General features: G+C 46.9%; 1 protein-coding gene across 2 annotated transcripts in view; it reads right to left on the reverse strand.

Moving 5' to 3' along the window:
* The window catches only part of Dgkd (diacylglycerol kinase delta), a 100,714-nt gene that overhangs the window by 4,797 nt on the left and 69,930 nt on the right, over positions 1 to 25,987 (reverse strand). For both annotated transcript variants that reach the window (XM_026786257.1, XM_005361728.2), the window contains exons 4-27: positions 25,457 to 25,561; positions 25,068 to 25,200; positions 24,213 to 24,319; positions 23,722 to 23,847; positions 22,825 to 22,927; positions 22,017 to 22,179; positions 19,047 to 19,155; positions 16,227 to 16,366; positions 14,666 to 14,750; positions 13,204 to 13,298; positions 13,019 to 13,118; positions 12,672 to 12,945; positions 12,098 to 12,256; positions 11,292 to 11,417; positions 9,607 to 9,703; positions 7,322 to 7,432; positions 6,271 to 6,367; positions 5,984 to 6,091; positions 5,060 to 5,173; positions 4,132 to 4,266; positions 3,642 to 3,793; positions 2,262 to 2,373; positions 2,090 to 2,182; positions 1,150 to 1,269 (exon numbers count right to left, since the gene is read on the reverse strand). In XM_026786257.1, the coding sequence (XP_026642058.1) occupies positions 1,150 to 1,269; positions 2,090 to 2,182; positions 2,262 to 2,373; positions 3,642 to 3,793; positions 4,132 to 4,266; positions 5,060 to 5,173; positions 5,984 to 6,091; positions 6,271 to 6,367; positions 7,322 to 7,432; positions 9,607 to 9,703; positions 11,292 to 11,417; positions 12,098 to 12,256; positions 12,672 to 12,945; positions 13,019 to 13,118; positions 13,204 to 13,298; positions 14,666 to 14,750; positions 16,227 to 16,366; positions 19,047 to 19,155; positions 22,017 to 22,179; positions 22,825 to 22,927; positions 23,722 to 23,847; positions 24,213 to 24,319; positions 25,068 to 25,200; positions 25,457 to 25,561 (2,964 nt within the window). The remainder of the gene's footprint in view (positions 1 to 1,149; positions 1,270 to 2,089; positions 2,183 to 2,261; positions 2,374 to 3,641; positions 3,794 to 4,131; positions 4,267 to 5,059; positions 5,174 to 5,983; positions 6,092 to 6,270; positions 6,368 to 7,321; positions 7,433 to 9,606; positions 9,704 to 11,291; positions 11,418 to 12,097; positions 12,257 to 12,671; positions 12,946 to 13,018; positions 13,119 to 13,203; positions 13,299 to 14,665; positions 14,751 to 16,226; positions 16,367 to 19,046; positions 19,156 to 22,016; positions 22,180 to 22,824; positions 22,928 to 23,721; positions 23,848 to 24,212; positions 24,320 to 25,067; positions 25,201 to 25,456; positions 25,562 to 25,987) is intronic.

Here is a 25,987-nt window from a genome sequence, read left to right on the forward strand (position 1 = left end):
TTTGGAGCCTGTCCTGGAACTAGCTCTGTAGACCAGGCTGGTCTCGAACTCACAGGGATCCGCCTGCCTCTGCCTCCCGAGTGCTGGGATTAAAGGCGTGCGCCACCACCGCCCGGCTTGTTTGGGTGACTCTTAAACACGGTTTAAGTTATTTATTTGCATGTAAGCCATGTATGTATGAGTGCCCAGCAAGACCAGAAATGGACATTGGATCCCATGGAAGTGGAGTTACACATAGTTGTGAGCTGCCTAATATAGGTGCTGGGAACCAAACACAGGTCCTCTGGGAGGGGTACTTGTGTTCTTAAACTCTAAGCCCCAACATCCATCCCCAACATCCTCAGCCTTAGTTTTACACACACACTGCCAAAGGTTCCAACAGACCAAGCTGGGCAGAGGTACTGTTTTGTATCATTTACCTCCTGTAACTATGTTAAAGAGGACATTGTCTCCTGTGTTATAGGAGGCCAAGATGACTTTTTCTCTTGACTATTCTATCTCTAAGACACCAGAAGTCCAGAGGCAGCCTAGAGTTTGTCCTTACCAGATGCTTCCCTCTTCTGCCTCCTCCTGCAGAAGATTCTATCCAAGGGAGAATATGCCCTGGAACCTTGCCTGTCCAAACTATTCGATATGTACCAAGTTGGAATGTGAAGTCCCCATAGATGCAAACTGTGAATGGGGATTGGACACATCAGCTCAATCCCTGCCAATCCCCAAGAAGCTGCAATGGATCTCATCACAGTAGCGGGCTAGCTCCATATCTTTTTTTTTAATATTTATTTATTTATTATGTATACAATATTCTGTCTGTGTGCATGTTTGCAGGCCAGAAGAGGGCACCAGACCTCTTTACAGATGGTTGGGAGCCACCATGTGGTTGCTGGGAATTGAACTCAGGGCCTTTGGAAGAGCAGGCAGTGTTCTTAACCTCTGAGCCATCTCTCCAGCCCCTAGCTCCACATCTTGCCACCTGCTTTACCCCCAGTCCTGACTGTTTCAGTGGTAGTAGGGACACATTTGTCAAGGGTCATTTTAGTAGAGAAGTCTCCAGAAGGCATACCAGGGGCTCCAGACCAAAGCTGCCTCGAGGGCTATATTGTACACAGGGACGAACAGCATGAGCCATTAAACTCAAGACCAACTTACCTCTTCCTCACCAGGCTCCATGGGCTGGCAGAGCCAGGGTGTGTCTGTCAGCTTCCTGAGCTGCTGGTCTATCTCAACTAGGGCAGCCCCAAGCCGTTCCTTCTGAGGGGGATCCAACTGCTGCTCCAGAGGGAGGGAGAGAAAAATGGAGCTGCTAACCACAGCAAGCCTGGACCAGCCAAGCAAGGTGGGTAAGGCTTAAATCAAGCTCCTCATGCATGGCTATAAAAACTTTGCAGAACTGGAAGCTAAGGTAAGTAAGGCTTGAGCCCAGAACCTCCCTTCCTTAGGGAATAGGTGAGGATGGGTGGACCTGTGCCCTGGCTTTGGGAAGTCACATGCAGCAACCCTGACACCTGGCCAGCTCTAGTCCCTTTAGGTTTTTCTGTCACCAAACAGGCAGGTCATGCTCTTCCTGCACAAGCACAGGAAAGAGCTAAGGCAGCAGCTAGAACATTCAGGACAGCACCACTTTGGAGTAGAGAATAGGACACTAGTCTGGGAGTCTTCATAAGGCCCTTCCATCCCATACTGTAGCTAGTGGCCAGTCATCCAAGCAAGCTTCTAGAGCTTGGCAACACCCCCACCCCACTCAATAAACCGAGGGTTAACCCAGCAGCCAGTTTCACATGCTGAGTAGAGACATGATAGCACAGCAAACCTGATGTGACTGGCACCTAGCCATAAGAAGAGGGTAGAAACCTGTTTTATCCACTACATGGATACGGTTAAGAGAGGTCTTTAACATCTGACAACACCCTGGCTGAGATGTTGCCAAAGAGTGTGACCACAACCCAATGGCCACACTACATGGTTTTGAGGTCTTTTCCTTCAGATTCAGGACCCTGAACCAAAAACTGCTACCCTTCAGTGTCCAACACCCTGGTGACAAGGGTCATCTCATATACACCCAGAACCCTGTTGTTGCTTATCAGCTCACCAGGGCCATCTTCCCAGCCAGCAGCAGCTCTGTCTCACTGCGTAGCACTCTGATGTTATTCACCATTTCTAGAACAAAGCTGCAGTTCAACCCCTAGAAGAACAAATGCATTCATGTAGAAGGCCAAGAGCTACAAAGGTGAGGAGCAGTCAGGTCCAAAAAAACCAAGTACCTCTGTGGTCCTGGGCTTGCCATATACTCGCTCCATGGCTTTGGAGCTGGCGTTGACAGCATGTGCGAGTTCCTGCTCCATGTCTCTGTGGGACTGTGCTATTTCCCGAATGCTGAAGAAGGAAGGAGGCACATGTCAGGCCTTTACACACTGCTTATGAACACTCAGGACAGATGTACGTGGTCTGGCAAGCCATCACAACCTCAGTCACAGCCACTGGCACATCACATCTCAATCAGTAACAAAACAGTGGACTTATGTGGGAAATATGATATCAAATCCTAACTTTTCCAGGAAAGAAAGTGTATAAAATGCAATCTCTCTTATAAAATGGAAAGCAGGAAGGCAGGTTTGCAGACATTCTGGCCATCAAGAAACTCACAGACACAGACTGCACCAGGCCAAGCCATTCTGCAATCTGAAGTTTCCTACCTCTGAGGGAACCTGGTGTGATGATTAATTAGCTCTGAGACAGAACAGCCTGGGCAATACCAAGGACCAACGAGAGGGTGGCTCAAAGAAGCTGGGCAAGGTGAGGTGGGATGGGACAGAGCATGCTGGGTGAGAAGCTTGGAGCAACTTGCACATCCTGTGGAAAGCATGGACTGCTGATGGCTCTCAGAAGGCTGTCCTAGTAAACACCCCTTCCAGGCAGGCTTACTAGGCAACCAGGGACTACAAAGTGATAGGACCATGGCCCTTGCAAAACAAGGAACTAGACAAACATGGCTGATAGGGAAGGGAGCAGAATGGGGGTTGCACTAGTGTCAGCTACTTGCCAAGGAGAGACAACAGCATGGAGGCAGAGGAGCCTACAGATGCCCACAAGAACCAAAGAGAAACTGACCTGCTAAGGAGTCTGAAGCCTCTGCCCCACGAGAGCAAGGCAGACATGGCCGGGAAACACAGAGAACCCACAGCCAGAGCCAAAGAAAAAGCCCAAAAGAAACAAAAAAATGGACATCCAAGGGCACTAACTGGTTTGCAGCTTCCCAGGAGAATTGAGAGGCTAAGCTGTTGAAAGGACAAGAACTTCTGGAGAAAGTCCCAGGTAAGGAGAGAGGAGCCTGCAGTGGCGATGCCACAAGGACAGCTAAGAGAAGAAAAGCCTGCTGGTTTCCTGAATAAATACCAAAGCAGGGCGCACACTACTCTCCAGGGCACCTGAGGCCTTTCTCAAAAACCCAGCATGGGATTTAAAGATTTAGTGGCTCTGAAAATCCCTGTGGATCTTACATTTTCACTGTGCAAACCTGACTAACCAAAACTAGGTAAGGAAGCCAAGCCAGAGCAGTCAGGCTTAGGCCCCTCAGTGAAGCAGAGCCAACAAATGGGAATACAAGTTCCTTGCAAGGCCTCAAGGAACACAGCAGAGCCTACCTGTGAATGAGGCCCCCTGCTGCCTGCCCAAACTGGTCCATCTGGGTAGCTTCCTCCTCAGACAGGATCTCGGGGTGCAAGGAAAAGGATGGTGGGCGGGGCAGCTCACACTTCTGTTTGTCCTCCCAAGACTTCAGAGTGTTCTCAAAGGCCTAAGACATGAGAACCAGAGTCAGACTTCTGTGCCCTCCCTCCAAAGGGTGAGTACACACCTGCCCACAACACACCAAGAGTTCAGCAAGGTAACAGCTATGTATAAAAGAGATCTTAGTTTTATGTTTTGAAACATGTCTCACTATATAACCTTAGATGGCCTCTTGCCTTTGGATTGCTGAGTATGCCACTACATCAGCTAATCTCTGTATGGTGAAGAGAAGCCTAAGAACAAAGCATCAAACACCTTTGCCTCTCTTATGAATGTACAAGTGAGCCCACAGGCAAGCCACTGGTAGCCCCCACCCCACCCGCCCCTGCTAGCAGTTGTTCTTACCCTGTCTCTGGTCAGAGTCTGTGCCCTGTTCTTGTGCACAATCCGAATATACCCAGGTGGCTGGATCCAGGCTTCTCCATCCACCTGCACAGGCACGCCCTCGTCCCCCAGGATGGAGATCTTCACTGTGCGACACTGGGCAGATGCCATTAACAGTTATTTAGGTTCCAAGGGTTTTAAAGCACCCACAGGCCTTGCTGCTCTGAGTGTCTGGCTGTTGGCCTAAGGCCATCCTTTTCTATCCTCTGCTCTGTTGCCCCACCTGCCCCTACTGTTCCCTCCCCAGACATGAAATAAGTAGATGCAGAAGATGTGCAGATAGATATCAAAGTGTAAAGGAGTCAGTCGTGATCCATGCTATGTGTAAACATCCCCAGGGCAGAGCAAAGTCCAACAGTAGATGATGAGGCCCTGCAACTCTTTATACAAAAATGTGCCCAAGAACAAAAAGGTAAACTTTATAAATAGCTAACTGTTGGAAACAGTGCAAGAAGACATCAGCAAATCTCACCCAATAGATTTTATCAGCACTCCGCTGTATATAAAGTCACTTCCTCCCTGCCCTTCAAGTGAATGGATCTGTACCAGCTCATCAATACTGTCAGAATTAAAGAGAGCCTCAGAGTTGTGTGCCAGATCCTGGTGTGCTCACTCACTCACTGTTACAGACAGCTCCATGCCCACAGTGCACTACTTCTGCAGCAGACATGGCTCAGATGGATCTTTTTTACTCGGGCAAGGCTCAGAGCACTCACTGGGAGAGGGAGACAGAGTGGGGCTACCTTTAGATCCTAGGAAGACACCTGTATTTCTTGGGTCTGTACTGTGAGCAAATCTGGGAGTCCTAGGCCAGGCCTTGTCTCTCCAAACAGGGATGAGTAACCCCAGAAGGGGATGGGCTAGATCTCTGGAGCAGCACAGCCAGTACCTGGGCAATCCGATGATGCTGTAGCTTAATTACACGAGACACAGCCATTTGCATGCTGCCGAACACAGCAACCACCTCCAGAATCTTATCATCAAATGATGGAGCTGCAAAAGTCTGAAAAAGCCAGCATGAAAGCTGTCTGTCCCACTTCCCTAAACACCCTGCCCCTTGTTTTGCTTCCTGCTCTGGGGGCTCTGATGAAGCAGAAAGGCCCACACCCTCAGGTAAATGCAGTGGTAAATGCAGCACCAGGGGTAGTATCTGTTACCCAGGTATCACATTGCCTAGGACTAGCTCTCAGACCTCAGACAAGTTATTCATGCCCTTCTTCCTTCAGAGCAAAATAACACTGCTTGCTCCCTAGGGGCAGGTATGTGAAATGAATGTGCTAACAGATGCTTACAACAGTGCCCCACTCTAAAGTCTACAATAAATGCTAGTTGTTTTCTTTTTAGTTACATGCAAAGATGCCATTCCCCTGGTTAATGCCTATCGATATCTTCCTACATTCTCAGCATAAATTCCAGACCTGCCCTTGTCTTCTATAGCCCCATGCAATTGAGGCCCTATGGACATCTCCCTTCTCAGTGCATGCATTTTACACTGCAGTTAGGGAACCTTTCTCTATGCACTCTATCCCTTCTTGCTTCTCAGCTTCTACATCTTGTTTTTAATACCAACATGGTGTTTTCCCCATCTGGTACCAACCAACTTGGTCAGGCTAAATTCTCTTCCAAGTCTCAACTTCCCCTCACTTGATCATATGTTAGGCCTGCCTCCTAGACAGCAGGCTAATATCAGTGAAGGAGCCTGTCTGCCTGGTCTTCCACCATGGCCACTGTCAGGATCAGGGATATATGACATCTAGTCACAAATCCCTGACGTTGCTAAGCCCAGCTCACCCACCTCAAACCCCATACGTACATCATCTTCCTTGGTGCCCCCCCAGAAGTTGGTTCCTCCGGCATAGCTGGGAATGTTGAGGACGGCAATTCCCTGAAGACTTGGGAGAGGAATCGGGCGCCCATCACACTGAGCCACAAAAAGGCAGATGTAGAGAAAAAAGCAATGCTCAGTATGCACCAGTCCTTCGCCAGCACTAGATATGCTGGAGGCCTGAGGTGAGGAGAGCACCTCAGGGAGTCGTTCAACAGCAACGCTCTATAGCCAAGGGTGGGAAACACATGCAAGGCCAGAAGGCTACCACTTACCTCAAGCAGGACCTTTTGCTCCAGGTTCCTGTAGGTTCTGTGTAGCAGTTCTTTGGTGCCGAGGACACCATACCACATCATGTTCTTGGTCCGACTCCTGGAAAAAGAAATATTACCTTGGGCAGGATTTCCCTTTCAGTAACTTGAATTACTGCTGCAAAACTTGGGGAGTCAGCAACTGTGATAGCAGGACCATAACAAAAGAGTCTGGGCTTCTCAGACATGCAAAAAGAGTAAATTTACCAATGAGGAAGTATGCTACAAACTGACATTTTGTCAAGAAAGCAATCATACCCTGAAAAAAAAGTAAGTGACCCTCAAAAAAAATTATAAATCATGACTTCTGGCCATAAAATTATCCTGGGGAGATGAATAGTGGATAAAGTGCTTGCTGTGCAAGCATGAGGACTGGAGTTGAATCTCCAGAACCCACATACACACAACTGGATGCGGTAGAGCATATCCATAATCTCAGGGCACTATGGCTTGATGGAAAGCAAAGCAAGAAAATCCCCAGAAGCCCATGGACCAGCCAGCAAGTACATAGCAGTGAAAAATCGAAAATTTTCCCAAAAAAGGGTGGAAAGCAATGACCACATGACACTTGAGATAGTCTTCTGACCTCTACACATGCAGTGTAGCATGTGCCCATCCACACCCACTCACACATATACAAATAAATAAAATTATGCTTGCCATACAGAATTTGGAAAACACAGGAAAGCACAAGGAAAAAAAATCATTTCCAAATCCCCAACCTCTGGACACCCTATGTCCTGATGATAAGTGGGAGGAGACTAGGCAGTCTGTAGATGAGCAGTGTTCTCCCTACAAACAGTGCTAGGACAGTGACCATGCAGCACACTTGTGTCACCTGCCTCTAACAAGCCATCACAGACTCTGATACTAGGTAAGAGACAACCAATTCTAGTCATCCATCATAACTAGCTTCCTTGTGTCCAGTCTGCCCAAGCTGGCCAACTCCTTCCTCTTCTAAGCTGGCTTCTTGAGCTGCCTGCTTTCCACTCTTCTGACAATAAGGATTACCTACCTGCATTTCTCTGGGTGCTCATCACGCTTGTTGTTGAAGTCCAGAGATATCTTCGCATCCAAACCAATGCCAAAATAGTTGTTCATGACACACTTCTCTGTGTAGTACTCTCTGCAAAGGTGAGTTTTTAAAGGCTCACAACAGCTCTGCCTGACAAGTTCCTTCACAGACTGACCTGCTGCCATTTCTCCCATAGAGCAAAACTCATCACTTTTTCCAAGTTTTGCTGGTGTTTCACTTTAGTGTTTTGTTGTGTTTTCCTGTGTTTGAGTGTTTGTTTAGAGTTTGAACCCAGGGCCCTGATTCAGGGTTTGTTTGGGGTGTTTGTTTGTTTTGGTATGAGGTCTACTGAGACATAATTCACATACAATGTCACTACTACTTTAAAAAGTACATGATTCAACAGTTTTTAGTATATTCATAGTCCTTTCATCTTTACGATCAAATTTCAGAACCATCATCACTTGCACTGGCTCCTACTTCCTTGCTATTCTGACCCTAGAAATCACTGATCCACTGGAGGTGCCTATCCAGGATCTGTCAAATAAATGGAATGAAACAGTGTGGCCTGTCTCTGGCTCTTTTCCTTCATCCACAGTTTATCTTTATTGCAAAGCAATCTCCCATTATATGGGCACACCATATTTTTGTTTATCATTAAATGATGGACATTCAAATTGTTTTATGTTCTAGTGATGACTTGGGAGCATTAATGCCTAGTGATACTATAGACACGTGTTTTAGAATCTCTAGTGTTTGTACCATGGGCAAAACCACTGGCACACAGAGCTTCTGGTTTGCCCTTCTGAAGCACTGCCAGCCTGTTTCCCAGGTATCTTCATGGCATGCTTCGCAAACATCCCTATATTGCCCAAGCAGTCTCTGAAGTGAAAGGGCAGTGACTGAAAATACCTGTACCAGTGTCAAAGGCCTCGCTGCTCCAGAGCACTGCTGGGGACTTGTCTTTGGCACTGTCGCTGTACTCACCTACTCCTCCATGGGTGTGTCCTACCCCATGTTCTTCCCCCAGTTCCAGGGAAGGAAGACATTGAGGAGGGCAAATTCTGAAAACTCCCATAGACACTGGACATGAAGAGGGGCTCCGCAAAGCTTGCACCAGAATTCTAATATATTTTAACCTATGTTTCTTACAAACTAATGAAAACCAATATCTATAGTAAGAGCCCTTCCTGATCACACATCTAATTCAAATGCCTTGTAACTGCTCAGAAAAGCTCTGGGGCCAAACTATTTTAAGAGCCAAAGAACATGTGATGAATAGTATTTATAGGTATGGGCGGGGGGAGTAATGCAGAAAATAGGAGAAGAGAGGAGGTTGGGTGCAGGTATCTAAGGAAGAGGAAGCTATCAATGACAGAGGGGGAAAAAGTAGGCTTAGTTACAGACGGGGGCCATGACATCAAAGGATTTGGTAAGCAAAAGAAGTCTCCTGTTCCAGGGTCTCAAGAGTGCTATCCCAGAGTGACTAAAGCTCTGGGCCTGCTGAGGAAGACCATCAGAGTCTGAGCATAAGACCAGACCAGGAGCAGAGACCCATGTACCACCAGGCTGACTGAAGAGCCACCTTACCAAAACAGGGCCTCTGAACCACATGAGTACTCCATCACACCACACCAGACAGTAAGAGCAGGCAACTTATAGCCAGCTGTCACTAGCCTCTTTCTAGCTGCCTACAGCTGTAATCAATAGCAAGAAAAAGATGTCTAGAATATTGTCTTTTTGGTTTGAGGAATACCATCTCCAGTGAGCTCTAATATAGAGAAGGGATCCATTAAAACACTAGGCAGATGCCCTCAGGGTATTAAAACACAGCAGAAGAGGTCACGCCTCCACTGGAACACAACATAGAGCAACAATCAGACTTTCTCTCTAAAATCCTGTCTCCTGGGAACCCTAAGACCCAGGGAACAACCACATAGAGGATCTTTCAGTCCAGAAATGCTACATCATTGAAGGGATGGCAAACGCCATGGGAAAACAAGAGACAAGGACAAAAATAGTGTAATGAGTAAAGCAGTGTCAACACAGTCAACCCTGATCTGACCTGGGACAGGACAATAGCAGGTCTGTCCTCTGCTGTCCTACAGTAGGCTATCGGAAAGGCTCTCAGACACACTTCCAAGGCTGCAATTTTCCTCATTCAAGAACAGCCAAAAGAGAGCCTGCTACTCAGCTGTCTGCTAATGGCTCTGACTGATTTATTAATCAGGCCTCGGCACTCTGCATCCTAACAAAATGTCCTGTCGATGTTGCCTCATACTCACAGGTTTTCAGGTTCAGCATTAAAGGGATCAGCATTAATTAGCAAGCGACTGATGACTGAGCCCCCTGGCAAGGAGCCAGACATCCCTGCCCGAACACCTGAAAGGGAAGAGGAAGAGGGTACTGGCCAGGAACTCTAGACAGAGCAAATCAAATCTCCAAGGTTGACACCACATATTCTAGAGGACAACATTATAAACAAGTGCTCCAATTTGACTAACAATTCAAAATCACCACTACCATCCCGTATTTATGGGACAAAAGTAGGCTATATTAGACAACAGAATTTAATACCCAGAATACACCTTAACACTGTCTCCTTAGGCTACCTTGCCTTTTATTTAAACAGGTACTGTTCCAGGCTGGGGATACTACCCTGTAAGTTACTGGTCAAGGGAGACCCTAGGAGCTCCCAAAACAAGTACTATTGACATTGCTCTTGGTTGTCCACTATAGCTACCTGGTAAAACTCTCTTGCTAAAGACACAGCACACTTGGCTTTCAGGACAGAGAGAAGTCAATCTGGAATTCTCTCCCTCCTAGCTAGCTTTCATGGAGTTGAAAGGTGCTTTGTGGACTGCCCAGAGAAAAAATATCAATGGTCTTACCCACCACTGGTTCCTGCATGCTACAATACTGACCTGTCAGGCAAGAGGTGCCCACTGGTACAACAGTGATATGACTATTCTGGGTAACTACCACTTTCTGCCTATATTTGTGGCTTGTACCACAAGATGGGGAATTCAGGCCTAGTGCTATAAGCCTGGCCAATAGTCCAAACTGGGGAGTATGGGTCCTAAGAGAGAACCTGCTGTTTTGCTTAACAATCATGATGTCAAATTGCAATGTAAATACATGTTTCTACCTATAGGTTAGTGCTATGTTCTACCTTGGTCAGAGAAGCTTCTTTCTCCAGTGGGCAGTAGTTAATGTAGAGACCCTAAATTGGTCAAAGCACTGAGAATGAATGAGTGTTGAATGCTTTACCCTAATTAGGGTATCTATATCAATCCCTTCCAAAGGCTCAGGGAACACTGAGGAAAACAAACAAACCTGTAAGAGCCAGAGGATGGGGAAGAGAGCTGTGAGGTTCTATCTTATGGACATAACATGGCGACTACACTCAAAACTCACAGCAGCACTGACTACCTGCATAATATCAAGCCAGTCAAAGTTCAAACACAGACAGGAGAAAGGTTCCTTCTAAGGCCATGGGCCCAGTTAAGGAGCTACTGGCAGTTGATAGTTCTTAGGGGAGAGCAGGTCATTTTTGTTCGGTGTGTGGCTGTTCGTAAGTTGCCCATGTTACAGTGGATGGAACATACCTATAAACACTAATTAGACTCAGTGGAATATAAAAAAAAATTAAATTTAAGAGGAGGAAATAAAGTAGGGAGAACACATTGGAGGGCCATAGGGAGGAACTGAAGGGGAGTGTTGGGTAGATATGATCAAAATACATTATATATGTGAAATTGCTAAGAATAAAAAACACTAATTAAACAAAAAGGCAGTCTCCATACAGACACATAAACTACAGAGTTCTGTCACTATTTCCATGTCTACAAGCTCTTCAAGGATAGCAATACTCTTATTTTAAGACCCAGGGTGTCACAAGAGCAGCCATGGCCAGCAAGCCAGCCTACCCACCCCAAACCTGAGACCCCAGGGTGAGTGGCTTACTCACTTGGATATAGGATCTTGGCATTCAGAGCAGGAAGGCCATCCCGACTTCCTGTCTGGGGAGGGAGTGAGGCAGAGCTGCCAACAGACAGACCTTTGCTCATTAGCTTTTCACAAGGCGCTCTGGATGCTGTAAAACAGAACAACACACTTGAAACTGTCCAAAGTCAAACACAGCTGAACGGAGTCACAACAAAATGAACAGACAGGAGGGCTGTGGAAAGAAAGAGTTACAAGCCTCTCATCAGCCAGCAGTGAGATGAACAGTCCTGCATAAAGAGAGAGGTCCTTACACATACACTGACATACACTGTGGGTCTGGATTCATCCTGAAGGGACACAGCCATGGAAAGCAGTGTAAGAATGGAGAGTCTGGATGTAGAAGACACAGAGTTCTGATGCCAATCAACACTATGTCTAGTCTAGGAGAGTTCCCATCCCTCTCCCATAGTGGCAGGACAGGCTGATGGGAAGAACCCTTTCCTTGTGAAAACCTTTGTTAGGTCTATCCCAAGAGGGATCAAGGTCTCAGTTTTGCCAGACACATATAAGTAGCCATAAGAAGGCTCTGAGGAAATCCAGGGAAAACAGGCACCAGGTGCTCCTCAGCAGGGGAGGCCCTCGTTCCTGCAGGTCTAACAGTGCACGTGTCTCTACTAAACATATTTCAGTGACATGAAGGAGGTACAAAGATGCAGGCCACAGGTGGGAATGTTGGTTTACTCAAGTGGCCAGAGCAATGAGAAAAGGCACCCTAAAGTGCCCAAGAGAAGCTCACTAAGTATCACCCAAACCAAAGCCCAACCGTACCTTTGCGGTAGCTCCTCCCCTTGGCAACCACACAGCTCTCACTATGGGCAGATGATGGGCACACCCTATTATCAGTTTTCAGGTCCTTCTTCTCAGATTCAGAGAGGCCCAGGACAAAACCCTGCTGCTCCTGGGTTTGGGCATTCTGCTCATCCACCGCTGGTAAAGAAAGAATATTCTTGTTAAGACTTCTCCAGTAGGGCTAAAGGTGCTTTAGGCCCTCCCTTCTCAATTTAGAATGGATCACAGCTCAGACCCAAAATCCTCACCATCACACCTTAGCCCAGTGCCCTAGCTCAGTTAATACAACAGCACCTGGGCATTCCAGATAATAGCTGGGGAGAAAGACTCTGAGACGGGGATGTGGAGGTGAGGAGAGTTACAGAGAAGCCCCAGCAGGACAGTGGCATGGCCACACCAGAGACCAGGTGGCATGTGACCACAAGTCTGAAGTGAGAAGAGGTGGGTCCACTCAGGGTAAGGAGTAAGGGAGGGGCACAGTATGCTTGGTCTTTTACCACATCCAGGGAACATGGGAATTCTAGTGCCACCTAGTGACTAAGAGGTCCATTACCTTTTTCTGTGTGCTCTATGATCTGGCGAATTGCTTTCTTCAGGCTGTTTGCTCTCAGCATTAGCTGCTCCCGAGGCCGGAAGATCTGTGGCCGTGAGGGGCATGCAGAGCCCACCAGCCGGTCCCCAGCAGAGCTACAGACGTTGCTTGATCCATCCCCATCTTCAGCTTCCTCAGCAATGGTTGGAGGTGGGTTAGACAGAGAGGATGAAGCCTGAGACTCATCATCCAGGGTCTTGAGGAGAGAGTCCAGCTTCTCTTTCAAGACAGAACACTATATGGGAGGAAAAGTGGCATGAAAAGCAAGCTCTTCTGCACCTGCTGCCCCACCTACCCTGTGCCCATACCTTCTTGGCCATGACCTCCGACTCCTGTGAGCTCTCTGTTGTCTTCTCATAGGCCTTGCCCACCCGAGCTACAAAGTCCTTCACAGTCTCACAAAGCACTCTGTAGGAAACAGAAGGCAGCTGGGCTGAGACCCTTGGTGGCACACTTGACTGCCTCTCTGAATCCCTGAAGCCCCGGCACTCACTTGGCTGATGAGATCACCACTGAATGCTGGTCTGAAGTCAAGATTTTAGAAAGATGAGCTGCAACCGAGTCTTCATAGAAGAGAATTTGTTGCACCTATAATCACACCAAAAATAGGGGCACTTAGTCTCAAAATTGACTGTGAGTGCCATTAGTATCCGACTCAAGCAGAGGTTTTCTTGGGCCCTTCTGGTGTATCCCTTGACAGAACAGACCATCTCAAAGCACTATCAGGGCTCTCTACTACTAAGGGAACAAGGTCAAAAGCTTCACCAACCTGTGAACAGACTAAAACAATGGGTCTGAACAAAACAAAACCTGTCAGAGGTAACAATCAGGACAGCCAAACAAGCCTGGAGGCCCTGGTAAGTAACCCCAGCCTATCTTTGGTGATATGCTAGTGGCCATTCAGACCAAAAGTTTCCTTTCCTACTTGACCAGAGACTCTGCCAATGGGTATAAACCATCCCGTACTCCTCTACCCACCAACGGGAGAGTGTCACTGTCCTCTGCCCTCCCTGTGGCCAGCAAGCTTTCCCACAAGCCAAAGAAAGATCATCTGTGCTGGACTCTCCAAGATTTTCCTAGGCACTTCTCAGGTTCTGAACAAATATATATTGGGTTTTCTTCCGAGACAGGGTTTCTCTGTGTAAGTATTGCTGTCCTAGAACTCGCTCTATAGACCAGACTGCCTTGAACTCAGAGATCCTCCTGCCTCTGCCTCCCATGTGCTGGGATTAAAAAAATGCCCTACCATGCCCAGCATCTGCATAAATATTCTTTTCAAAACAAAAGCACAGACCATTCTCTGCATGAAATCATCCAAAGCAGACATGGTTTTGTTTGCTGACTGTTGCTGCCCTTGACCCCTGCTTGACAGACCAACCAACACTCAGGTAGTCCCAGTCACCTAGTAGGACCAACACAGCATGTGTCCAGCACTGCAGTCAGGACATAAAGACAAAATCCCACCCCTCAGGATTACTGAGCTGAATCCAGTGAGTGGCCACTGCTCAGCACAAAGAACTGATGCTGAAGCAGAGTTATCTAACTGCAAGGGCAACATAAACAACAGAGAGGGAGAAGTGGGCAAAACTAAAAGACTCCTGGAATAGACAGGAGGGGGCTGGTAGAAAGGAAGAGCAGATTGTAATAGGTGCTGAGTTACAGTCAGGAGCATAGGATATCACAGGGGATTAGATATTAGGAAGCCCCTCAATTCCTGGTGACAACTTAGGAAACCCCATACAGGTATGAAGCCTTAGGATTGAACCTGCTTAGCCTCAAGCTCAGTCCGAGGTTCACACTTGAGGACCACACAAGGGTCAGAGATGCAGTCAAAGGCTGAGCAAATGAAGATCACCACATAGGGCTTAAACAGCAGGTGGTAGGCTGGGACGCATCTCTGTGTTGAGTGCCATGCCCGGCACTATGAAAGAGCAAAAGCAAGCAGATAGTGGTACCTCTGAGTCCTCGCTGAAGTCCTCAGTGACTGTGGAGGAGGAGGCCTGCCGAGGAAGCTTGGTCTCATATGCCATGACACTCCACCTGCACAGGTCCAAAGTCAGCTCAGTTGGAGACTGCCCACCAGCACTCAGAAATCTACAGACCCCCCAGAACCAACCCCTCATCGCTCCAATGTTCTGGTCTAGTACCTTGACCATAGTACTATTCTGACTTCTTTTTCTGGTTTTTTGAGACATGGGCTAGTGTGACCCAGGTTAGCCTTGAATTCTCTATATATCTAAGAAAGAATGACCCGACCTTCTGCCTCCACTTCCTAAATACTAGGACTGTGGGCGTATCATACCACTTGCAGTCTGGCCTCATTTTTAAGCTCTATCTTGACTCTGCATCTGTAATTTAGCTCTTGACCTGTCTGAGAAAGATGTCTCATCTCCACAGCCCATAGGTTACCACAGCTCACCCTGGCATTAGACATGGTTTTAAGAGCTTACCAGTGTTCAGTATGCCCAGAGGAGATAACTATCTCACAACAGCTGACACATAGACACCCCGCTCACTAAGAGGGGCCCAAATGGGAGGCACATCAAAGTCATTCTGACCACCAGCTAATCCTGAATCCTAAGGCACCAAGGAACATTTTCATCAGAAAAAAAAAATGTGTGGTGTGTGTGTGTGTGTGTGTGTGTGTGTGTGTGTGTGTGTGTGTGTGTGTGTAGTTTTGGGGAATGTGGGAGGCTGCCATCTAGCTCCAAAATAGGAATATCCCATTCAAGGAAGCCAAGGTAGTTATACTCTAGAACAGTGGTTCTCAACCTATGGGTTGTGACCCCTTAGGGGTCCAAAAACCCTTTCACAGGGTTCACCTAAGACTATCAGAAAATACATATTTACATTACAGTTCATAACAGTAGCAAAATTACAATTATAAAGTAGCAACAATAATAATTTTATGATTGGGGGTCACTACAACATGAAGAACTGCATTAAAGAGGCACAGCATTAAGAAGGTTAAGAACCACTGCTCTAGAGAATAACTACCCATACTCATTCTGAGTATGGTACAATGTGGGACAATGGTGTTGCTCAAGTAATGAAGATGGTTTTGCAGATCATTACTAGACCCTGAACCAAGAGAGTCAAACTACAATCACCTTCTCTGCAACCCTGAAGGATGCAGGAGTGGCCTCAGAAGATGACCTGGAAGGTCTGAGGCATGTTTTGTCTTTGTTTTCTTTTATCCTTTTTTTTTTTTTTGGTTTTTCAAGACAGGGTTTCTCTGTGGCTTTGGAGCCTGTCCTGGAACTAGCTCTTGTAGACCAGGCTGACATTGAACTCACAGAGATCCGCCTGCCTCTGCCTCCCGAGTGCTGGGATTAAAGGCGTGCGCCACCACCGCCCGGCTCTTTTATCCTTTTTTTATCTGATCAAAAGTCATCAGAAAACTATAAGCTCAAGTCCAACTTGTATAAGTCATGCCAGAAGACCCATGGTTCTCATTGGTCTCAGTCTAAGATGCCTTGTCAAGCTGCTATTCACAGTCCTAGCTGCCCCACTCACCTGTCCAGCATCTTAGTGCTGGCCCTCTCCAGCTTCGCCAGGATCTGAGGGAGCTGGGTGTCATCATCACAGGCAGAGCCCCAGCCGAGAACACGGGCCAGGTCATTCCCTGTCCCCAGGGGCAGCACACCTAGCTGACACTGGTGGAAAACAGTGAGGGAAACTTGCCCTTAGACACCAGGTCTAAGAACCAATCCCATCCAAGACCCACCCTGTTAATGTTAACAATGGCCACAGGAAGAGAAAGAGGTTGGATCTGAAGTCAATCTTCTCTCTGGTGGACAGATGGACTCTGGGGTCACCAGCAGATACAAGGAGCACCAGCCCTTCCTCACTTATTAACATGTCTTAATAATCAACTTTTAAGGACCCCTGGTTCCTACAACCCCTTCCTTCCCAAACATACTGCAGTACCCACAGTATGTAGCTTCCCAAACATCACTCACCCACTATGCATCTCACTCACTGAGGCCAAATTCACTTTTCAAAAGCTGTCATTAGCATCACTCCACACAACTAAAATCATCCCCATTGACTTCTAGGGTCCTATCAAAAAGCATGCTAAAACAGTCTGAACATACCGGGCCTAGTCTGCTCCCATTACTTATGAGTTGGATGCTTCCCCAAACTGGCCCCAACCCTGTTCTATCTTCCTAGACTGAGCAGAGGGCAGAAATGAGGGAATAAGGCAGAGCAGAGAAGAAAAAGGGAGCAAATAAGAGTTTTGGTAAAGTTTGCTGCTAGTCGAGAGGGACCCAGGACTGCAATTACTCAAGGGAAGGTCATTCTCAGCAGCCCAAGGATGGTCCAGACTAGGGAGGATATAGCAGAGCTGGGGTCAGCAACTTTAAGCCTAGCTTATCAGGGAGAGGAAAACCAAAGAATCAGGAATAGCTGTGGACTTCTGCTTGGGCCCTGGACACATGGTAACACATGGACAAGGTAAAAACTCAGTGACAGATAGGGTTAGAAACCTGCAGCACTGCAACACCCAAAGACCCCTGAGAGTCCCAAAAGTTGACGTGGCACCACACTCCAGCAAGTCACAAAGCTTTCCCCTAAGGAAGAGTCTGAAGGATGGGGATGAGACCCATGAGGTCCAACCACACAGCATGTAATAAGCCCAGGAGAAGGAACACCACCACATACAGAGATGGGGAAACTAGAGTTGACAGAGCTCTGAGGAACAACAAGGAAACCACAGGAAACAAGTGTTTACAGAGCGTGACTAAGTAGAAGAACCACATTTACAGCCTTCTTAGCAAGCAATAGTAAATTCTGTTAATCCTACCACTGGGAGGTGCTACTTTTCTAGAGTTACTGGTGGCTGTCAGTAGGCCCTAGGACGGTCCCTAGTTCAAACACACAAAGTACCTACCACTTGTTAAGCAGGATTCAACAGAGAACATAAAATCACTGAAAACTCATTCAAGTCAGGGATTCAGTAGACAGTATAAGGCAACACAAATTAATGTTTTTATGATCTTGGCACAGGGGTGATTACCTCAATAACAACAAAAATATGAAGGAAAAGTGACAAACCAAAAAACTAGGAAAAATGATCTTTAATGACAGGTAAGGTACCCATATAACAACGATCATGAAACATCAATTTTTAAATGTGATTTCCTCAGTAGAAAATAAGACAAAAAACCATAAACAGAGATTCATTTAAAACATCAGTCAAGTAAGGCTGTTTGACTTTATCATTACTTAAAAATAAGACTTTGAGCCGGGCGGTGGTGGTGCACGCCTTTAATCCCAGCACTCGGGAGGCAGAGGCAGGCGGATCTCTGTGAGTTCGAGACCAGCCTGGTCTACAAGAGCTAGTTCCAGGACAGGCTCCAAAGCCACAGAGAAACCCTGTCTCGAAAAACCAAAAAAAAAAAAAAAAAAAAACAAAAAAACAAAAAACAAAAAAAAAAAAGACTCTGTTCACGTAGCTGGGCAAAGTAAGTTCGTATCACCTGGAAAAGGGGAACTGGAGCAGTCCTGACCAGTGCAGTCTGGCACTACACATATTTAAATAAGGGCTCCTCAGAACAGAAGATCCTGGAGCACATGCAGGATTTTGCCAGGGTTGTCTCAGCCCTCCAGCCATGCACTAGGGTAGAAGCATTAACACAGGGAGCACATCCTCTGGAGAACTGCCACTCCGAGCTGCCCACGGAGCAGAGTATGGAAGTGCACACATACTTTTCTTTCAGCAGTACAGTCACGGACTAGCAAGGGAATACCAGATGAACTGCACATTTAATACAAACAATCTGAGTGGTGGTTATGACAGTGTGCAGTGCACACGGGAGTGAAAATTCAATAAACACAGTAAGCAATCACAATAATCTATTTTCTCTACCATTAGAAGTTAAATATTCTTTCTTCCTCTCCTCTCAAGCCCAAGGCATCCAGAAATTAGGTACATCACCTCCCAGTAAAGAGCTAGAGCTTAAGTGACTATAGCCACCACAGAAAGCCTGATGGTTCCCGTGTTGTTTTGACAGCTCCCTTGACCAAAATCAATCAATCAGTCTCCTCCCTCCCTCTCTGTCTCTCTGTCTGTCTCTGTCTCTCTTCTCTCCCTCCCCTCCTCTCCTCTCTCTCTCCTCTCTCTCCTCTCTCTCTCTCTCTCTCTCTCTCTCTCTCTCTCTCTCTCTCTCTCACACACACACACACACACACACACAACCTCCACAGCCTCCAAACCTTCATTGCTAACTCTTAGACACAAACATATTGAAACACAGCCCAATACCCAGACTTCTTGGCCCCTTTCTGACCTCAGCTCTTACCTAGAGCTGGGGTTCCCCTCAACCCAGGTACCTGTTTGTGAAGGTTGAGACTGTCGATTTCAGAGAGAACCCAGCCAACGCTGCCATCCCCGCCACAAACCAGAATCCGGAAGGTGTCAAACTTCTGAAATAACCGTAAGCTGTAGAGAATGGGAAGTCAGGGAAATGAGTGTACTCTAAAAGACAAATGATGGTTTTCTGTCCTGAGCTGGGGGAAGCACCCTGTTCCGTATGGCTGAACCTACACCCAGGCCGAGCCCACATGTATACAGAGTTTATGAGACAACATTAGGTGGTGTCTGTCTAGCCCTTCTGCTCAGGGCCCATCTTTGTCTATGTGGCTGATGATGGTTCCAGATCCCAGCAGCTCTTCCAGCCAGGACCATGGAGGAGACAATACACACATTCCACAGAGTATCAAGATAATCTCATTTGATGTGAGCACCTACGAAGACTTGTAGACACAGTTTTCTACATCCCAGACAAATACTGGACCCAAGAATCCCTACCTTCAATAGTCCTTATTCATGTACTAACCACCAGCCTTCCTTGTGGCCTGGCCCTGAGCCTTGACACCACTCACATAGGTTACAGATGCCCACAAAATACTAACCCCTCTACAGCATTTAACCCCCAGACCAGACAGACAGCTCTCCTAGTCATGTAATTCAAGCCTTTCTCTTTAACTTCAGCCTCCCTTTTGGGCTCCTGTTGGTCATACTGCCTCTCCCACCCATAATGACACCACAGCCTTTGCTTACTCCTCACACTCTTCCTGCAGACTTCATCCTTGCTTTCAATTCAAGAACCACACAGGTACTAATGACTAATTCCACACTGTATACCCCTGAAACTCCATGCCCACACCTTCACCAGGATGTACATCCCTGGTGTCCTGTAGTGCCTCCAGCAGGGTATGTCCCTCCTTGGACATGGTCCTAGCCCAATATTTGGATATGCCCCCTAGCTTCCTCCCCTAGCTCAACTAGGCTCAGCCTCTATTGCTCCTCTGAGTTCTCAGGGAGCTTCCAACAAAACCCTCCTCAAGCAAAAGGATTGTTATATGTTTTCTCTAATGACTTGCTATTTAAGAGGCTGTTGTCCTTCCTTTTCAGGAAAGACTCAAATATCTCAGCAAACAATTGCAGCCCTCTCTGACAAGCATCTGATGTCCTCAGCTCCCCCAAGGTCTAACCAGGCCCACCATGCATATAGGAGATGATGGCTCTCCTTAGGGGCTAGCGTACTGGAGATACTAAGACACCGGCTTAGCATAGGCACCCTTACTAGAGATCCCAAAAAATCAGTGCCTCCCTCCATTCAAGTGGCCGAAGGTCGTACCATGTGACCCTAACTATCCACATTTGTTGCCTTCCCATCTGTGGGCTTGCAGAGCTGTCTCTAGCAGAGCTGGACACAGAGGAAGTACTCAGAACACAAGCTAAGATAGACAACAAGACATTGCCTCAGATCTGAACCTAAGTGCTAAGCAGCAAGGCTGCATTTGACCTCCAACTGGTGAGAGACGTATTTACATGTATCCTTTAAATATTTACCTGTGAGGACCTTGCTCTCTGGGGAAGCAGTGGTCAATCAAAGCCAAAACTCAGGAAGCTTACAAACTGTGTATGTCAGGTGCTTTCCATAAACAACTCCCATGCCAGCTCCACTGGACCTCTTATATCGCCTCACTGTGCACAGTTGTAAATCATGGAGCTCTTGCACATCACAACCCAGTTCTACTGTGTAGCTTTCCTGCCACAGCACCATGAAGCCTAAAACTCAGTTCTACCATGCAGTTTCCCTGCCAGAGTACAGTGGAGCCTTTGTGCAATATCCCTGCAGTACATTTATAGCCACATGAACCTGTTTGGTGTAGTGCCTCTGGCATATATCATACCTTGAATCTCCCTACTGCTGAACTGAGACTAGTTCCTCATCAACCTCAGAAAGAATGAACCCGTGCTGTTCAAAAAACAGGTATCTGTTGGATTCCAGGAATCCTGCCATTAAGCAAGCAGTCTGAGGGAGGAGGTCATTTGTGACTGACTTCCAGAAAGCGGTGCAGCAAGTGGTCAAGAATAGCAAAAAGAAACTGAAGGACCAGTACCAAGGAGTGATGGGAAGCATGAGCCCCAAGCATGTCAGCTAAAGTCACACAGAAAAGAAGTCAGGCTCATGCTATAGCAGCATCTGGCTCCAAAATAATGCCCTCTTGAGTTCCTCCCAGAATTCACATTAAAGTAGGGGCTACAAACACCTTCCACTTCAGTCTCCCCAAATGTTAGCATGTCCTCTGAGTTCTATCTTACAAAGACAAAGACTGGGAAATGAGAAGCCTCAGACCCTGATGCTCCTCAAGTCTCACTGCACCTGTATGAAGACACTACTGTGTTCTCAAGATGGAAAAGCCCCCTTAGTTTTGCTGAAGAAAAACTTCCTATGAACTAAGCAGGCAGTAAATAGAGCAAGGCAAATCTGTAAGCACCAACATGGAAAGACTACAAGCACAGGAGCTGATGTGTGTGAACATGTTGCACGTAGCAGCTAGAGGAGGTGTGTATACATGTTTACAGACATGTGGTGCTTTTACAGTGGAAGCTGAAGGGTGCAAACATCTACCAACTATTAGCAATATATCCTTCATAAGTAGAATTTGGTGATAGGCAGTTGAACTTCTTTGCTATTTAAAATATTTTTTATAAAAATTTACTTTTATTTTATGTATATTAATATTTTGCTTCCATGTACATTCATGCATCAAATGTGTGCAGTGTCTACAGAGGCAAGAAGAGGGTGTCAGATCTCCTGGAACTGAACTTATAAACAGTTGTGAGCTGCCACATGGGAGCTGGGAATCAAACTTGGGTCCTCTGCAAGAACAGCTAGCACTAATACACACTAGCTAAAAATTTCTTCTCTTTCATCCTTTTAAAATAAGCATGTCTTAACTACAAAACATTGGAAGTTCCAAGAACAGCACATCTCACACAATCCCTACCCAAGGTGTGGTCCTCCATTCATGAGGTCAAAAACCTGGGCAGGGTTCAGCAACTGCTTGAATCTTCTGAGGAACTTCACACCTTGGTTGTCTCCACTTTTGGAGTTGACGAAGACCAGTAGGGGGCTTGTGCAAGATGGGGGACAGGTGGCCTTCCAGAACCCTGAAAGTGAGGGTGGAACAGAAAAGAGCCCTTACAAGCTGTTGAGGTGCTATGGACTGAATAAGCAGCAACAATCAGCACAAGAGGCACAGAATTCACAGAGTGAGCCAATGAGTCCGTGAGGAACAGCCCAGCTGTGAGGAGAGTGAGCCCACCTCATCTTATCTCCCATCTTCAAGGACTCTAGATTTGACCTCACTACACTGTCCCCTCCTCTTGCTGCTAGCTTGACAGAACTCTTTCCTCTAAAACATGTACCCCAGAGATCCCCTTCACCAATCCTTGCTAGCATGCTTCTTCATTGTCCCGATGGATATGGAGAGAGGTTCTGGGCCAACATGCTAGGATCTGCCACAGATGGTGACAGGCACAGCCCTCGAGCTCATGGCAGACCAGGACACTTTACATTTGATCTCTACTCAACAGCCAAAGGTCTCTATCAACTCTTCCAGAAAAGTGCTGGCTCAAGCTATGAGTCCTATGGCAATTCCTAGGATGACAACTGTGGCCCCTGCCCATTCCACAGCTGAGCCTAGCCTCTTGATGACCATGTCTCAAAATTGCCAAGACACCCATCTCCAGAGCTGGTAGGGGAGAAAGCACGGAGAAAGGGCATGTATGTGAACACAAGCATGGAGCACCTACCATCAGAGTCAATACTGTTGAGTGCTGTGGGAGGGATGACAGACACCTTACACAGGCCAAGTGGACACTTCGTCACCAAGGACTCTTTGCATGATGTATGAACCTAAAATAAAAATCCACATGTTACCAAGGGTCACAGTCTCCTTGGACACACCAGAGACTCCCTGGCCCAGCAGCTGGAAAGCCTTCTTAAGAAGAGGTGAACAGCATTAGAGCAGGCTAATCTATGCTCTAAGCATCCTATTTCCTGGCCTGCACATTGAAGTTGAGAATCAGATACATCCAATGGGAGTCAGACATGAAATCAAACTGCAGCCTCAGCTCCTATCATAGTTAACTTACCTTTCAGGGTTCCTGAACGACCTGCCTTCCTGTGACTAGGCTCCTTCCTGGTCAGTCCCAGGCCCAAAACCAGGTACAAGCCATAGAAACCACAGCTGTCTAACCATTGACCCAGCATTAAACACCTTGATTGGGGGGGAGGGGGGGCACAGTCATTCTGTGGCTCCTCCTCCATACACAAGGATGTTGATTGCTATAATTATTGTCCTAGAACAAACTTCTCTCAGAAGAGCTTCAAAAGTATTCCTACTCTCTCTCACAGATAAGGCCCATGAACCTGTGCCAAAAGACCCCTTCCCAACCTGCTGAGATGTTGTCCAGGGAAGATATAATAGTTTTCATGTAAAAGGCAGGATCAAATCAAAGGAAAGGCACTATAAAACTGTCAAGAATGAGGATGACCAGGCACATCATCCTGGTCATGGGATAGTCAAGGCTCTGAGCTTTTGGGAAGCCTCTGGGGTAAACTTACAAGGAGTTAAGAGGAAGAAAAACAAATCCCGGGGCCCAGTTGTGTGTACACACCCACAGGCAGGGCAGATGCTGCACACTTACCATGGCCTTGCACCAAAGACAGCGCCAGTCCTGAAGGCGCAACACACTTCCACAAGTCTTGTCACACACAATGCACTTGGCACTCACAGGCAGGTTTCCTTCCAGCCACTGGTGGGGCATGGCAATCTGTAGACCAAACAGGGACATACTAAAGACATCCCAGAGTTCCAACACAGGATCAGTTGGACATCCTGAGGCAAAAGGGCTCTTTTTGAGACACTCCTCCCGGCACAAGATCCTCCCTGATGGCCAGTGTGGGCAGGGATAAGCAGGGCCTATGATTTGCCTTCCACATCACAGCACTTACTAGGAAGGAGACACCCAGACTGATGGGGATTAGGGCAGAGTTGGGTGTACAGTAATCACAAAGGTCCCAGATATAACTGGCAGGGACACCTGATCCCAGTTTGATATCTCAAATGAAAAGTGTAGGGGGAAGGCAAGATAGTGGGTGCTGTGCAAGTCACAGGCAGAATGCCCCCTGGACATACCCCATCCTCATCCTCAATGATGTCCTTCCCGATCGAGGCCAATGTGGTCCACTTGCAGTTACTGGTTGCACGTACAGCACACCGTTTGTGAGCCTTAAATTTGCACACTGTGGGAAAAGGAACACACAACCCTACAAGTTTCACTCTCAGCAGGAGCCTCCCTGTAGAACAGATGGCTGCTTAGTAAAGTTGGGGTGGAATGAAAAGATTTTGATGGACATCCTTGGTACTACTGTCCATAAAAGCAGAGTATGGTTAGAGACAGTGGGGACAGCAGGATGAGCAGCTAAGGCTTTGCAGGACAATGCAGGCCACTGTCACAGCACCTAACCTCTACCCAGCAGATAAGCAGACTCAGAAAACACTTTGGAACTGAAATAACTCCATATAACAAAATACTCCTCTTTTGAATTTTCTTCATCCATTTAAAATAAATGTAAAACAAGCCATATTCACAAGCTATACAAAATGAACAGAAGATAGGCCTGGTCATAAGTCAGAGCTTGCAGTCCCTATGTGACCCCTGGTTTGCCTAGAACCATCCCCTGACCCTGTACTCTCTGAGGCATATTCTCTCCTATATTCAGGACACAGCCCAGACAGGGCCCACACTCCTGTCTCTTCACTACTACTGCCCTTCCATTCCTCTGCAGAAGCTCTGTGATACATGACACCCAAGGCTGAGTCCTCCAGGTGAAGATCAAGAAGAATGCAGTGGTGGGGACCACTTCTCCCTTGACCACCCTCAGTCATAGCAATACTCATTTATTATGACTGTGCTTGGATTTCAAACAGTTTATAGAGTAAAACCTCAGGTCACCTTTCACCACAAAGTGACAAATGCAGTTTTCTTACCTTCACAGGACAGCCCATGGGATGTGACTCCAGACAAAACTTCACGACACACATTGCAATAGGTTGGCCGTGCATGGGAACAGGCATACCAGTTGTGCATCCCTGAGAAATGATCCATACTGTATTGGGTAGGCTAGAAGAATGATATATAAAGAGGGCAAAGGTAAGATTTCCCTTTGGAAGTCTTTAATGTAACAACTTAAGGAGACTCTCATAAAGTACCCTAGAGAGGAAGTCAGATTCAAGAAGAACAGGAGGACCACAGTCTTGACAGGTTCACAAGACACATGCTGGGCTCCACTCAGAAGTCACGGGGGCAGAGGGCATGTTAGAGTGAGAGCACGAGAGGCAACAACAGGCACCCAAAGAAAATATACTTCTCTTTTCACCTCAAAATGCTCCCTGTTCTGGACAGTCTTGAGTGCTGCAATCCAATCTTCCATTTCTTTCCTATTGTCAGCACACAAGATGAGCTTCCTACAGGGAGTGATGACCTGGAAGAAGAATGCACCCCATGAACCTGTGAACACAGCAGCTACAAAGGCTGTATCTATGAATGTGTGTGGTCACAGGGAAAATGCTTCATCCAGGTATTCACAATAAACAGATCATAAAAGTATTTATCATGTGTTACTATAAATCAAGATCAATCAATCTCAGCTGGGCAATGGTGGTGCACATCTTTAATTACACAATACTTGGGAAGCAGAGGCAGGCAGATCTTGAGTTTGAGACCAGCCTGGTCTACAGAGTAAGTTTCAGGATAGTCAGGGCTACAAAGAGAAACCCTATCCTGAAAAATAAAAAAAAAAGATTGATTTGCCAGGCGGTGGTGGCACACACCTTTAATCCCAGCACTCGGGAGGCAGAGGCAGGCGGATCTTTGTGAGTTCGAGGCCAGCCTGGTCTACAAGAGCTAG

Source organism: Microtus ochrogaster, linkage group LG4, assembly GCF_000317375.1.
Source record: "Microtus ochrogaster isolate Prairie Vole_2 linkage group LG4, MicOch1.0, whole genome shotgun sequence".
Lineage (NCBI taxonomy): Eukaryota > Metazoa > Chordata > Mammalia > Rodentia > Cricetidae > Microtus > Microtus ochrogaster.